Source organism: Neovison vison, chromosome 4 (genome assembly GCF_020171115.1).
Source record: "Neovison vison isolate M4711 chromosome 4, ASM_NN_V1, whole genome shotgun sequence".
Lineage (NCBI taxonomy): Eukaryota > Metazoa > Chordata > Mammalia > Carnivora > Mustelidae > Neogale > Neogale vison.
In genome coordinates this window covers 158,144,771-158,160,711 of record NC_058094.1, presented here as the reverse complement: position 1 = coordinate 158,160,711, position 15,941 = coordinate 158,144,771, and the positions used below count along the sequence as shown (strand labels likewise).

Genomic DNA, 15,941 nt, shown 5'->3' with positions numbered 1-15,941 from the left:
AACATAAGAGTAAGATGATTTTCTTTTTATTTGCCATTATTCTCTTTTGGAGAATCTTAAAAGTCTGATTCCTTTACTTCCTTAACACTCATATACTTTTGTTTTCTGAACAAACCGCATTTTTATCATTCTCTTGCAGTATCATTTCTAAGGACAAAGAAATTTGACTTGACTTGAGCTGAACTACAGATAAGGGAGTTGCAACACCGTTAATTCCTGCTGTGTTCTCAGTGGGTTGAGCCGCTGCCTTCGGCTCGGGTCGTGATCTCAGGGTCCTGGGATCGAGTCCCGCATCGGGCTCTCTGCTCGACAGGGAGCCTGGTTCCTCCTCTCTCTCTCTCTGCCTGCCTCTCTGCCTACTTGTGATCTCTGTCAAATAAATAAATAAAATCTTAAAAAAAAAAAAAAAACTCTCTGAAGTCCACAGGCATTATGGTTCTGTTGGGGGAAAGTTTGCCAGTTTTCCCCAATCCACTTTAGCATTTATGATTTTTCTGCCTGACGAGCTGGGTGGGGAGAGAAGCAACCTAAAAAGAGTAGGAAAGTTAGCTTTTGATGCTTTTGCATTGCTGAGCCATGGGTCCACTCAGGTCACATTTACTCCTTTGATTGTCTTTAATTTCCCCAACCAAGGAGCTCAGTGTCCTTAGGCTGATTGCCCTTTTCAGGGCAAGTGTTAAGAGAGCAATCAGATTAAATTCACTGTAATGAAATGTCATTACAATTCAGTTTCCCTCTTCCAACCCTTCTTGCAGGACTCCTGCCACAGGCTTTTTGTCTTGCTATTTGTTTTTACTAGATGGAGGTATTACTTGTCAACTCATCCGCCTGAGGAGTCTTAGAATCAGCTATTTCCTCTTCTACATGGGCAACTATCCCTTTTATTTTCTTCCTGTAGGGCTGGATGTAATTGGATGGTTAGATAAAAACAAGTTATGTATTTTTCGTAAGTATGGCTTATTTATTCCCGGTAATCATAAAACAACATAACCACTACATGCATCAGATTAATTTGACTGTAAATGTATTTAACTTCTATTCCAAACTCTATGTATGTTTATTCTTCAGTTTATTTCTATGGTAACAAATGTAGCCACTCCCAACCTAACCAAAATTAGAAGGAACTCTGCTCCCAGTCTGAGTACAGATCTTTCTCACCTCCCACTCCCAATATACACACTTCAGATTAGACTGTTTCACCACACTTGGGCAATATTCAGCACTTTTCAAGGGAATCTGGGGTCATGACAGAGATTTTTTTCTAATATGGAGCAAGGAAAGTTCACGATGTCTTTCATAGCATAAAAAACAAATATTCTCATAAACTGGTCCTCTGTATTTGCTCTATGCTTTTTTTATTAGTCATCTATCGCTGTATAACAGGCCCAAAACTTAACATCTTAAAACAACAATAAGTATTATTTCAGTTTGTGTGGGTCAGGAGGTTGGGGGCAGCTTAGCTGGGTGATTCTGACTTGGGGTCTCTCAATCAGGTTGTAATCAAGATGTTAGCCAGGAATGCCGTCATCTGAAGGCTTGGCTGGGGTTAAGGCAATCTGCTTTCAACACAGCTCTCTTACGTGGCTGTCAAGTTGGTACTGGCTATTGGTATCCTCCTATATGAACCATAGGGTTGTCCACATCTTCCTAACACGGCATCTGTCTTTCCCTAGAGAAAGTGATTCAAGGGGGACAGTCAGAAGCTACAATATCTTTTATGACTTTAACCCCAGAAATCACACACTATCGTTTCTGCAAAATATTATTAGAAACACTGGTCAGCCCTGCTCAGTGGCATGGGACCACAAAAAGGTATGAATACTGGGAGACAAGGATCATTAGGGGCCATCTTAAAGGCTAGCTATCATCATACTACTCTTTCTATCACATACAAAATGTAAGTTCCTTGAATAAAGCATGTGACCAATCTAGTCACTGAAAAGGGCTATTTCCCATTTTTTATTATTGAATTTGTATTCTTTGTTACACATTAGACTTGGGAGATATTGTTAGTGTCAATAATCACTAAAAGTCTGTTCAGCTATGGGCATGGGGATAAAATCCCCTTCTAGATGACTCTTGTGTTATTGTGTTATGCCAGGGAGTTCACTTGGGTTGGCTCTATAGTCTTTGGTGTACCCTGTATTACTGTATGAGACCTTCCATTCAGACTTAAGGCAAGAGCTTAGATTCTGTTCTGAAGGGTGGCTGCTGAATTATTTTAAGTAGGGGAAAGGCTAGGTCATATTTTCATGTTATTAGGTTCATTGTTACCTGTGTACAGAATGGATTGGTGGTGCAAAGGAAGACAGAGCAATACTGGAGACAGACCTGTTAAGAGTCTGTTTCAGAGTCCTTTAATCACAGGTGAAGTTTTACAGCTCTCAGCCCTCACTGTCATTACAAAGTTCCTCATCAACTAGACTAAAATTCAATGAACTGAAAGAAAGGAAAAAAAGAAAATTCCTAATCTGTAGCATTTGCTAATTTCTGTGGTATACATACATACATACCAACATGGCCAATGTCAAGGCGCCAACACGCTGTCATGGGACAGAAAGCTGGGAAGAGATGTGCACAACTGGCCAGGACGACCTGGCTCCAGCATCCACTGGGACCATTTTCTTAAAACAGTAGTCAAGAGCAGGTTAGCAGCTCTAGAAATGAGGGACCAGTTAAGCCAAAGCCCTTGTCCACATAGCCAACAGAGGGGCTAGGCACCTGCTTTCCCTAGAGGGGGCTGCTGGGGGCTCCCACTACCTGCAGCAGCCTTCTGTTGCTAAAATTCCCCCCTGGGCCTTCCAGATCATAGGTTTAAGCTCTGAGAGTGAAGGCAAGAAAAGGAACATGGGGGTAGAGGCAAAAATTATTTTTAAATTTAAGTGAATTATTTGACTTATTTACTATAAGTAGCCTTTCAAACTGCTGAGAGTGAATCTTGGAGGGAGGCCACTAGGTATAACATGAAGTATCAATAATGCCTTTTCTCTAATGAGCAGCAGCTGTTACCTTTTTCCATAAAGTAAAACTCTGGAGACATGAATATATATTCTTTCTAAAGAGGATATTAATGAACAAGGACAACTCAAAATTCCAATTACCAGATTCCTGCTAACAGTACCCAGTCACATTGGGTTTTTCAAAGGAAAATTTTCTCTTTTTTACATTCACCATCTTGTGTTCTTCCTCAGTATTTGCTTAAGAATTTGTTTTATAGAACAGTCTGAAACTTGGCATATTTCCAAACAAAATATAACAAACCAACCCAAATTCCCCATGAACAGCAGATTTGTGTATTAACACTAGGCAGGCTACAGTTGTGCTTTTTCTACCCAAATTCCATAGCCCTTCAGATTTAGAACCTTCCTGAACTATAGGGTGGGGAGACATCCAGCAGGGACAGGGGAAATGACCTTCTCCTAGAAAGATTCCTCCAATGTGGGGGAGGGAGAGTAAGAGGAGAGAGCCCTTAAGCTAACAGGTCAGCATGTTTTAGGACTGAAGATATTTTCCTAATCGACGGAAATCGGACGGTTAATTAAGACCTGAGTTCTGTGGTGCTGAGTTCTGAGTTCTGAGTTTTGATTTATACGTCTTCTGCAAGGAATCTTCCCTTTTTAGTTTTTCAGAAGACGTAACACAAGCTCTTCAAAATCCCTCCTGAAAGCGTTACTGTATACAGTATTTTGGAGACAGCTTAAGACTGTTAGTTTCTGTTTTTTATAAAACTGAAGAGTGAGAGCAAGAGAAGAAAGCAAAAAGCAAAAATGGAACTGACAAGCTGCACATCTTTCCTCAAGATTAATCTAAAGCTTTTCTTTTTTTTTTTTTAAAGATTTTACTTATTTGGGAGAGAGAGAATGCATGCCCACACAGGGGGAAGGACAGAGGTAGAAGAGGGACAGATTCTCTGCTGAGTAGGGAGCCTGACCTGGAGCTAGATCCCAGGACCCTAAGCTCATGACCTGAGCCAATGTCAGACGCTTAATGGACTGAGTCACCCAGGCGCCCCTCAAACCATGTATTTTTTTTTTTTATGGAAACACCACAAAAGCAATGGTGCAGCCTTACTGCATCCTATCAGGAGATACATGGTGTTGGTCTTACTACTGGTGATTAAATTTGATCAGTTGGTTAAGGCTGTGTCTGGCAAGTTTACCCACTATAAAGTTACTATTCTTCCCTTTGAAATTAACAAGTCATTTGTGGAGCAGAATTTTGAGACTAAGTATTTACAGGGTATTTATCCCATTTTTCATTAAACTTTCACCAACCACTTTTAGTTCTATTGATGTTTTCCTAATTCCATTTTTCCCCTATATTTATTTCTTGTTATTTTACTGTAACAAACAGCTTTTCTTTCTTTCCATTTCTATCAATATAGACACACAGAGTTTTGCTTTATTCAATAGCTTATAACCCATTACTGTTTCTTTTCATGTTCAGATTGTCAGATTTGGACAGTGGGAACCTCAAGCTGGCTCCTATGTAATTTGGTAACTCCCCATCATTCTTTGAATGTTTCCTTACTTTCCAGAAGAACAAGATATGCTGGGTTTGTCTTGTACTTTCCCTATCCCAGGACTGGAATCAGTTTTTTCTGATTTATGGAGTTTTTTCTGATTTAAAGGAGTCTGTTTTTTGCTATCTATTTTTAAAAGCAGGTCTTGGATAGTGGTTGTAAGTAATCTGTATTTATCATTTCTGGTTGGTAAATTAGTCTCTGGTGAATTTGATTAGCATGAAAGGATTCTCTAGCACATAGTCACCCTCAATGAACCAGTCCAACTGAGCAGTAGACTCAGAATTGTGGTGTTAGTGTATTCAGCTGGGTTTGCTCAACCTGAAGCAGCTTCAGATTTCTAGTGCAGTGAATGGATCTTCCATTGAAGGTGCTACCATAGAGCAGGGCTCAGTGAGGAGTACACACGAGAACTAGCCCAGAAGGCTGCAATCCAAAATACTAAAAGCTCATTCCAGGCTTCAAAAATTTTAAGGTGACTTACCTATCAGGACCACTTCTCCTGGAAACCTCAAGTTCTGAAGAGTAAAGAAAGGTCCTCCTACCTAACCATTTAAGAACTCTCAATTTTCAAGAACACAGACCATTAGAAAATTCCACTGATGAGGCAAGAGGCAAATCTGGCACACTAACTTCACTCAGTGTTTTTTTTTTTTTGGTGGAATGTTGAAACAGTCCAGTGAATTCCTGGGGACGACTCTTAGAAATGGATGAAGGGTCTTGATGCTTCTGGAATAATAGATCCATGTTTTCTAATTTCTTTCCAATTCTATTCTATAAGGCTTTAAATGGGGTTATATCTTTTTCAATTTACATACATTTGAGAAACATTTCTCAAAACAGTTTATTTATTGATTTATTTACTTTGAGAGAGTGCATGTGTGAGCAGGGGTGGGGGAAGGGGAGAGAATCTTAAGTAGGCTCCATGCTCAGCGCAGGCCTCAACCTCATGACCCTGAAATCATGACCTGAGCCAAAATCTAAAGTCACTGAACCAACTAAGTCACCCAGATGCCCCTCAAAATATTTTACCTTAAAGCATTGAGGAAAAGGATAGAAACAAAAACTTGTAAAAATACATCTTTTAATAAACACCAAGAAATACAGTGCAATTTCACTGAGGTTTTACATTGCAGTTTACAACAAACATTATCTATTATAGTGTATAATTACAAGTAAAGGAAACTCAGAGGGGTTTTTTTTGTTGTTGTTTTTTTGTTGTTTTTTTTTCTCCCATGGCTGGATAAACCAAATCTGGTGCATGATACCACATTTGAGGTTTGTTTCAAGCTGGCTTTCATAAAAGGCCCTTAACATTAATTGCTTGCAGCAACTACAACAAAAAACATATCCCCCATCACAATGATAGCCTGATGAGTGCTCAAAAATTACTAAAAAGGACTAAATACTTGCTTTCCTTTGATGGCTTTGAAGAATAGCTACTGAGGGCAAATCTGAAATATTAAAGACAATAAGGGAAACATCTGTTTCCTTTGCCTAGTGTATCCATAGTAAATACTAATTTAGACTACAGATTATGAAAGACTGCAAAAGATGCTTATAGAAAAAACTTCACATTTATATTTATGATCCCATGGACTAAAACCTGTCTAGTGTATTAATGGCTGAGTCTACTTTTCTTTAACATAGTTGATACTAAGAACAGGAAGATGGTAGAACTCTTGACACTTCTGGACAAATTTAGTGAGAGAGAGGGCTGATATTAAATAGCAAAGGAGGAAACTAATATTAATCTTAAAATTAAACCTGCCATTGTTTTGGAGTGATCAAGATTCAGCTATGTCTGAGAAGAGTAAAAAGGAATGGAACTGAAGGTAATCAGAAGCTATAACTTAAAAAACCATAGTTTTGCATGCTTTATACTAATGGCATTTAGAAATTATACAACGGAATTATTTGCTATATACATAAACTAGTGTTGTAATTAGGAAAAAAAAGAAAAGTAGCACTTATTTTCCACAGAAGTACCAGAATCATATCCAGATTTGCAAAGAGGCATAATAATCTGTTTACCATGCAACTAGTGGTTTGTGGAATTTGTAATGGTTAATATAAAAAAATCTTTATGAACATAATGCTAATGTGTAGCAAAGTATACCAATTAAGTCAGCAGCTCAAATTTTCATAAGGGTAAAGACTCAATATCCCTGAATTTCTAAGAATTCATTTTAGTGTTAACACTGGTGCATCTAAATGTTACCCCATTAGAAGAGATTTTAAATACTCCTTCCTCTTCCATACATCATCATACTTTCAGAGGTAAAAGGAACAATTTAATTTCTTTACCACTTTTGCCCATTCCAATGAATCTGATATAGTGTTATTATAGTGTCTAGGCTAATGTAGGTGCTCTAAAGGATCCAATGAACTGAATTTCCAAGTTCCAGAATATTGCTGATATTGTACAATAAGCCTGTCAGAAAGTCATAGTTGAAATATATTCCTTGATCAATGACTGAGAAATTAAGACCACCTGCCAATAAAGTGAGACTGTTTCCTAACTGTTAGATAACAGTTTGATCTTCTTTATTATATTAAAATTTCTTAGTGGATGGGACTGGATTTCATACTTTTCATGTATCCTCTATAGCACCCACTAAATTGTGGAGCAAAGATATATGCTCAAGGAAATAACCAGTGACAAAGGCAGGAACTGAATCAAGAGTGAATGTGGTCAAGGTAAAGCCATAACTTATTTCACTCATCATTCAAAAGGCAGTCCACCAGAATGAATCTCTGATGTTTTCAGTGAAGAATAGATGCTTGTCCCCTACCACTGTCTAAAAGAGAACAAACCACTTGGGCCTCTTTCTTTATCACTAAGAGATTATACAAGGCCATGAGTACTACTTGGTGGATGCTATCTGGAAAAAAAAAAAAAGGTTTTTCTGCCACAGAGGGGAAGCACCGATTCATCACATGGCCCATTTTAACTCTAATAATATAATTTATAGAATCATTAACTTTTGAAATTTTGTTAAATGTTATCCATACTAATAGATATTTAAAATGTTATGCTTATTCTGTCTGACATCACTTAAAATGCATTTTTTAAAACACTGCCATGAGGTAGAAGATAAGGAATGCACAAAAGAATATCTTCAAAATATGAAACTCTGTTTTATATAATTAACCCCGAGAGAGAAGTAAGAAAGGTTACAGCCTTAAGCTGGTAGACTGACTACTGTTAAAATATTACACTTACCTGAAAGAAATTTCTTATATTTGAAATTGCCCTTTTTTCCCAGTTTAAGGTATTATATAAAAAGGACAATACACTTTCTAAAATACTCATAAAGATCACGTACAATAGCCTCTCTTAGTCTTCATATTTTACTTTACCATGTTGCTCTAAATTACCTCAACTGAGACACAGGTCCTTTCCACTTGAATAACTGATTAGATATCAATATAGAGGTTAAAAATCTTTCTAGCATAAGAAGCAAGATAAAATGATTCACATTTAAAATAATGTACTTTTCATAAAACTAGCAGCACTTCATTCTACCAGGATATACAAATTTGGCTTCATTGACTGGTCAGAAACAAAGGAAAATGTATGTGGGTCCTTGTACAAGGGAAATGTGAGGCTAGAAGTGTTCTCTGAGAACTAACTATTTCCACATTAGGTGGTGTGTGAAACTACTGGAATGTCAATTTCGATGGCAGAGAGGCGGGAGCGTGCTGAATAGGGCTGTGAGTAGGTATGCATACTGGGAGGATGGGAGTACAGTGGCTGCCAGAACGGAGAAGGCAAAGATTTGCATGCACAGTACCAAATAAACAACAGAAGGGAAGTCATATACAGGCCCCCAGCACTAGCCATAGTGACATACACTGCGTAGTCAAATGTAAAGACTGGCTCAAACTTCTTGTTCAGATGAATGTTATAAAAGATGACCCAGATGGAAGGGGAGAGGCTCACAGTACCTGCCAGGAAAAACAGCAGCCCGGCCACCAGGTGGCAGCCTGCACTATTGACCAGGCACTTGGCCAGTTTGATGTTGGGCACTGAGGACCTGAAGGCCGTGTTGCACATTCCAATCAGGCAGAGCAGCAGGGCACCCATCGCAATCAGGATGCTGAGAGGCAGGGCAAACTGGAGGACCCGCAAGTCCAGCTGGTCAACTGATGAGTACCAAGTAGTATCATACATCAGGCAGTCACTGCTCCCATCATATCGGGCACACTTCACCCACAGGCCAGTGTACACAGTCAGATTCTTCTCGTTTCTGTTGAATGTGATCAGTCGTAATTTCCTCCAGTTGGGAAGCAGAGTCCCCGCAAAGAGGCCTGCTACCGAGGCGATTCCACACAGGAAGGAGAGGACTGTGGCTGCATGGACATCCCGACAGCCCATGGCAGGCAGGCTTGTGCAGTACTGTCAGTCAGACTGGGGGGTGACACACAAGAGGACACATCATGAGGGGACAATAGGAGAGCATAGCAGGAAGGGTGGTGCTAATTGGCAGCACAACTAATGACGTCAATGCAAAGAGGGAAAGTCTGTCCCTGTTTCCTGTATACAATATGAAGGCATATAAACACATGTGCATGTGATAGCAGAGCACAGGAGCACTCACCTATTGGTTGCCAGTGGCTGCGTCAGAGAACAACCAAAGATCTGAGGTCATTGTGCATGAGTATTTTATTTCCCAGCAAATCAGAGGAACAATCAAAATACTTTCAAATCCTCTTAACATTACATATGAGTCTCTCAACTGTCAATAATCACTCATTCAACACACATCTACCAAATACTTTCCTGTGTCAGCCACTCAAATATACAGAGTCAGAGCACTCATCAACCATCAACAACAAACACCACAAATTCAGCCTCCAATGCTCATGTGAATGTAAAATGAAACGAGCATGAAGCTGAGGTGAAGGTGGCTCAGAAAAGACAAATATGTAAGAAAAGAAGGATCATAGGACAGGAAAACTGGCTGAGGGAGGACCCTGACTAGGTTCCAATCCCCACTTCCTCACTTACTAGCCAAGTGACCTTGGGTCAGCTATAGAACTCTGTGATTCCTTCTCCTCATCTGTAATATGAGAAAAATTAACAGTACCTGGCTTACAGAGTTAAGTATTCAGTGAGTTAATATACTGTTCACTGCTTAAAACATGTTTGGCACGCTCTAAGAACAATTCAAATGTTAACTACTTCTTAGCACTCAGTGACCAGCTCAGTGCCTGGCACATTGGAGCAGTTTAAAGAACACTGCTGAATAAATGTTATGTAAGAAAAACCAACATCTCATTCCTATATACTAGCATACTAGATAATTACAAAATGTAAATGAACTCTCCAGTGAGTTAGTCAAATGAAAAGAAGAGAACAAAGATACCTGAAATGATTCTGTTCAACTACTTCCTGGCTGATTCAAGATGACTTGCATGCTTTTCAAGTTATTACACTTGTGGTTATTGGTTATTATACCATTACTGCTCATATAAGATGAAAGCACAAATTCCTGAAGTAATGACAACCTATCTCTATTAACACTATTGTAAGAAAAAGAAAAAAGTAGCCAGGCTTTTCTTTCATTCCAAATTAAAAGGCTGTGTTCTTTTTCTGCATGTGACAAAGTATAAAGACCAGTATCTAGTTTGGCTTTAATTTAAGAGTTTGAAATGCACTCTCCAAACACCACTCAAGTGTGTTTTCTCTGCCTTCTATCACTCCCCCAATGAGGCAACACAACAGACCAATAAAGTAGTACATTTACTTTTTTTAGTCGGATGATGAAGGAAAAAGGTTGAGAATATTATTGTTTCTGAATACAGTATGTGTTCAGAGTACCTATGACCCTCTGCAAAGTCAAATATTATCTGCTGTGATGGTGGAATAGCATTTCCAGGAGTTCAGGGACCAGAAAGAAGATCAAAATGCTAAACTGGGTTAGGATTTGATCAAAATGTGTCTGAATGGGAAGGTACATTTTTTTTCTTTAGAAAACAACATATTTGCATATTTAATCTGGTCATGTAAACTAAGAATAATTTTACTAGCAGAAAATATATAGGTATATGCATCCCTATATAACTGTACAATATAAAATCACTTTAAGTACAAGTGAACCATATTTCAAAGTCCTCAAGTTAGGCATAGATTTAGGTTTTTCCATTAATATTAATTTGCTACTTGTTTATCATGTTGTCTTCTGTCAATATTACCAGGAGTAGCAATTACTTACAAATATATTGTTTACAGATGAAAACAAAGGAATTGTAGTCGTAATTTATATTTTTCATGCAAAATAGGGAGAAAAACTATCTTGCTTAATTTTAGCAACCAACCACCTTGTTGTTCAGGTTTGAGGATGTTTATGCTGGAAAAGGCTACTAATGATGTCAACCTCCAAAATGTGGCTTCTTACTAGTTTTTGCTCACTTACCTGTCTCCCCCCATATGCTGTTAGCAACCTGTACAGTGCCTAGCATGTAAATCATTCTAGGAATATTTGAATAAATGAATACTGGCACTGTTCCAAGACCATAGTAACTCACAAAGGTAGGCTACTGATAATGCAGAACTGGACAAAGAAGTAGCTATTACCAAGTAGTAATTCATTCAATCAATCAATTCATTCAACTCGGGTATTTACTGAGTATCCAGCACATGCAAAATACTGTAAGGCCCTGGAACAACTGAGGATACTAAGGTCTGGAACCTGCTCCAATATGTTAACAATCAAAGTGAGGGAAAGAATATGCTGTTCTATGAGGAGTCAATTATGCTGAGAGTGAATCAACTATATAATTACTATATGTTAAAGGGTAATTGTTAAATATCAAGCAGAGTGAACCAGTAAGGTATCTGTTTATAAAAAATGTATCATCCAGGGTTAGAGAAAGACTAAGCAATGAAAGAGAATGATGATTTGATTAAAGCTGTGAAGACATAAGAAAAAGGTTCCCTCTCTTTCTCTCAAAGCTTCAGAACTCCTTTAGACAATGTATTCACAGTTCTAACCCAATCATAAATTCCCTCTTGCTTTCAGAGATAGAGGTAAAAACTTGGGAGTATCAATAAAATTGAGACTTCTCCAATCAAGCTGCCTTGTACCACTAATTCCTACAATGAAAAGGGGATTAGAAACAAGATCGGAATGAATGACTTTATTATTATAAATAAACTCCTGTAAGTCTTAGATTATAGACTATCAAATGACACTAATGAGCAGAGATAGGTCAATATTTACTTCAGAATCAAGGGTTACTGAAGCATCATTAGCTCAGATCCCAGAGACTGACTGAAAGTTCTAATTTACACAGCCAACAAGGATACCATGACATTTCTTCAGAAGGGAAATACTATTAACCTCAATTCTTTAGCTAATTTCAATCTCAGTACTGGAATTAATGTCCTTCCTCTTTATAACCTTCTCTGGCTACTTTCCTTATGACCTGTTCTTAACTCCACATCTGCATGATCTGGTAAGTCATGTATCTCACTAGAGGGATGAGGAATCATTTCATAGGGAGATCGCATACAGTTAGTGATTTAAAACTGAAAATAATGCTGATTCTCAGATTAGTATTTGTTCATATTAAGAGGGTGAAAGATCTCTACTCTTGTCCCACACCAATTAATTTTTAACCCAAAATAATTGTTTCAGATGCAAATCTGATTATTTCACTATATTTCTTTTTTTCTTTCTTTTATTTTAAAGATTTTCTTTTTAAGTAATTTCTATAGCCATTGTAGGGCTCAAGCCCATAATCTGGAGATCAAGAGTTGCATGCTTTACCAGCTGAGCCAGCCAGTTGCCCCTCACTACATCTCTTACTTTCAGTGCCTTCCTATTTCCCTCGGAATACAGTTTCTAAATTTCAGAACTTTTCCATGGCTCCCAAAGATTCAAATCCCACCATCAGTTCCTATCAAATTCAAATTCTCAATCTCCTTATGTGTCACTCTCCCATCTAACATGTTACAGACTAAGTAGCCATATTGCTTTTTTCCTAACTTTTCAAATTTTGTAGTTTTATATTTGGCTAAGGACTTTACTTCATGCTATTTTTCCTTCTAGAACTTTAATTCCATTCTACTCTTTGCTTACCTAAAAGGTATTTATTTTTCTAATTTTCAGGGAGGCTGGCCCTAAACCTGTTCTCTCCTCCCTTATTCTTAACCTTCCCCCAGCCCTGGTTATACACTCTGAATTCACCTTTTTACCTTCTCTTTGGGAGCAGTGATTATGCCTATAATTCCTTGTTTAGTATTTATCTTTCTCACTAGACTGAATTCCAGGATGAAAGAGAGCCTTCTCTTTTATTCACTGTGTCCCACACTGATACACAGAAGGCACTTGATATGTTAGATATTTGAACAAACAAACAAATGTAAGGTCCAAATGGGTATGGTCAGGATCCAGAGAGAAAGTTACAAATCTGCCCTGTTATCAGTTTCTTTCTTTTCCTTCTTTCCTGCTTTCTTTCTTATTCATTCATTCATTCATTCATTCATTCATTCATTCATTCATATCCTGTGTTTGGCAGCCTCCAAGTTGCTTCTAGACCATGCCCTCCACTTTCCATTCATTACTAGCCAGTCTCTCCCATTATTTAAAACAAAGTTCATTTTCTTCCCCTAAAACAGTCCCCTAAAAATGAGACCATTCCCAAGTATTTACATAAAGACTATTCTTCCGAGAAAATACGTAACTAAGTTTGGCAACACTAGTTAACTTTCACAGTGGCAAGGAGTCAATCAGTTATACTTGTGCTGATTCTCATGCTTTCAACTCAATAGGTTTGTTACTACTGGATATACTCCCTCTTTTTATTAACAGGTTAATAGATCAAATTAATTTCTGTTTATCCAAACAATACTATTTATAGAGCAAAACAATTTATTATATTTGTATTTGTATTTTCTTTTTAATATAGCAATGGAGAAAAAAGATAAACATCTTTTTGCCATATGAAAATCTCTTTTTGGAACTGTAGAAAATGTGCCAGGTTAAGAATACACTAACAAATCTAAGTAGCATTCTTGAACACAAACTAGGCAAGAGCCTTAAGCTGGGTCAGATATACAGATATCTGGGCTTGTTTTGAGTGGCAACTTGATATTATAGCCCAGGCAATCAAAGACCCAAATGCCAGTCACAACCTACCATTTACACACTGGGCAAGGCATCCATGTCCTCTGAACCTCAAATATCTCATCTGTAAAATGTTCCCCAAGGTATGTGTAAGATCATGAATAGTAAAGCCCTTTGTAAAACAGAACATGGTCAGAAATTTAAGTTTATAATGATTATTAGCAGGCTTGTTTATTTTCTTTAGCTAGGAATGTGCTTTTCTTCTGGATCTCAGCAATCAATCACAGATGATTACAGCCATGTAACAATAATAACAGAGCATTCTCTATGGCGTAGTTACTGACCAAATCAAATAAGCACTCTGTTTCAAAACAAGCACTTCACATTTGTCATCTATCTATTTCATGGTGATTTTTAGAAGTAGATGGATAAAATTTGGTACACAGTTAAAGGTTATCAAATATGTCATTTTCAAATAAAAATGTTTTAAAAAAGATACCTGTCCTGTGGTTTTGAATAGCATTCAAAGAAGTCTGAGGCAGGAATAATACCTAACAGCTTTAGGAATTCACAGACCCACCACTGTGTAATTTTTTCAGGGATAATCTGGAATAGTTACATGAGAAGACATGTGTTAACAGCAAATACATTACTTCTTGATGGTAAGATGAGCAGTCCCTTTTACCTGTAATTGAGTTTTCTTAAAAACTACAGGTTATCAATCACTGCTTTCACAAAGGAGGTCTATCATAAAACTTCATTTTCTTGAACAAGAGAAAAACATGACATCTGATAATACAGTGGAAAAAGGAAAAGGAGTAAAATCAAAGGATGTACTTACTCTTTGAGATACTTGACAGGTCTAAATCAACTTTAATCAACTTAGAAGAAATATATGCACATCTGAATAGACAGAAGAGATGATTGGGCCTAAAGAAATAGGAAAAATGTCCTAAATAAATATAGTACTTCTTTAAATTATACGTGTGTGTGTATACACACACGCATAAACACACATACACACACATAATGGGTTTTTTAGATTCTATCCAGGACGAATAAGGAGACCCAAGGAAACACTGTGCAGTTAGTTGTCTTGGAAGTAAAACAAATTCATTGTTTCTTTTGTACTTTTTAGAAGGATATGGTTAACAAAACTAGGCTAAGTTGATCTGTACTGTGCGTCCTAAAATTTGCAACTAGAATGCTTTTTTGAGTTTACTGTTCCACCAATGGCTCAATGTGCCATTTAAATATGTTTCCACAGATCTATTTTAACCATCAACCACTTCCTTTTCAAGTACTATTTATCTCAATAGGTAGGATGAGGATGCAAACTTATAAACGCCAGAGAACTTCCTGGATTAAGGCATTTATCACTGGCCCCATTATTATGCAGAATGTCGTCCTCAACAGTCTCCCCAGAAGAGATTTCAAATTATGATTTTTTTTTCTTTTCTAAATGTATGTTTCTTAAGTTGGTATCACGCATAACTGGTCACTCCCAATTAAGGGAAAATTGTTTTACAATTAAAAACTCACACTAGGATCCCTGAGCTTTCGTTCTAAGTGGGGTTACCAAGTCTGGCCTGCCTCTAACGTGGTAACCGGCGCCTTCCAAGACCGATTACACACAGCTTGGGCTTCAGAATAAAGCAAACCAAGCTTCCAGCGCAACCCGCACTCCCCTTCCTCGCCTTTCCTTTCCTTCGAGCCCTGTCCTTAGGAGCACCAGAGCTAGCCGAAAGAAAGGGGGAAACAGCGGGGGGAGCTCTCCTGGTCAGAGCCAATCGAAAGAGACCGCAACAGTGACTGTTACCGCTCTCGGAACAAGCCCACCCCTGCAACACTGAGTGGGTTTGAACCGCGAGCAGGTCATCATTACACAACCAGCTGGTGATTCAAAAATAGCAACCCGCAGCTCCACACCGCACACTCCGCCGGCCAAGCCCAAACCCTCGGCTGCTCCTGCAAGACATCTCGACATTTCCATACTCCTGTGTACACAATTTTTTAAAGCCTTATCAAATATCTCCTCATTCAATTTTCATGTCCACTGACGTGGTCAGCAGTTTTCAGTGTCCCTGATTCCCTTCGATTTAGCTATTTTACACAAAATCCTCAACGACTTACGCAAAAGACCTCCAAATCAGATTCTTGACCACACCTACCTGTTCCTCACATCCAAGACATTTCACTCTCCCACACTGAGGAGCTTCTTAGAGCGTCTCCCTCTCAGCTTCCCAGGAAGTGCGTTCCTAGCGAGCCGCCCCGGAGGCTTCTGGGAGCGTAGTCAGGTTTTCCCGAGGCTCTATTCAGGAATGCCCTGGATAACACGGAGA

At 38.3% G+C, this 15,941-nt stretch overlaps 1 protein-coding gene across 1 annotated transcript; it reads right to left on the bottom strand.

Annotated features, from left to right (window-relative positions):
• Positions 1–5,589: 5,589 nt before the first annotated feature.
• CLDN12 (claudin 12) lies at positions 5,590–15,877 on the bottom strand. The gene is made up of 3 exons (XM_044245986.1): positions 15,771–15,877; positions 14,441–14,529; positions 5,590–8,936 (listed from the first exon to the last, which is right to left on the bottom strand). The coding sequence occupies exon 3, from the start codon at positions 8,901–8,903 to the stop codon at positions 8,169–8,171; it is 735 nt and encodes a 244-aa protein (XP_044101921.1). The 5' UTR covers positions 8,904–8,936; positions 14,441–14,529; positions 15,771–15,877; the 3' UTR covers positions 5,590–8,168.
• Between the last annotated feature and the right edge of the window lie 64 nt (positions 15,878–15,941).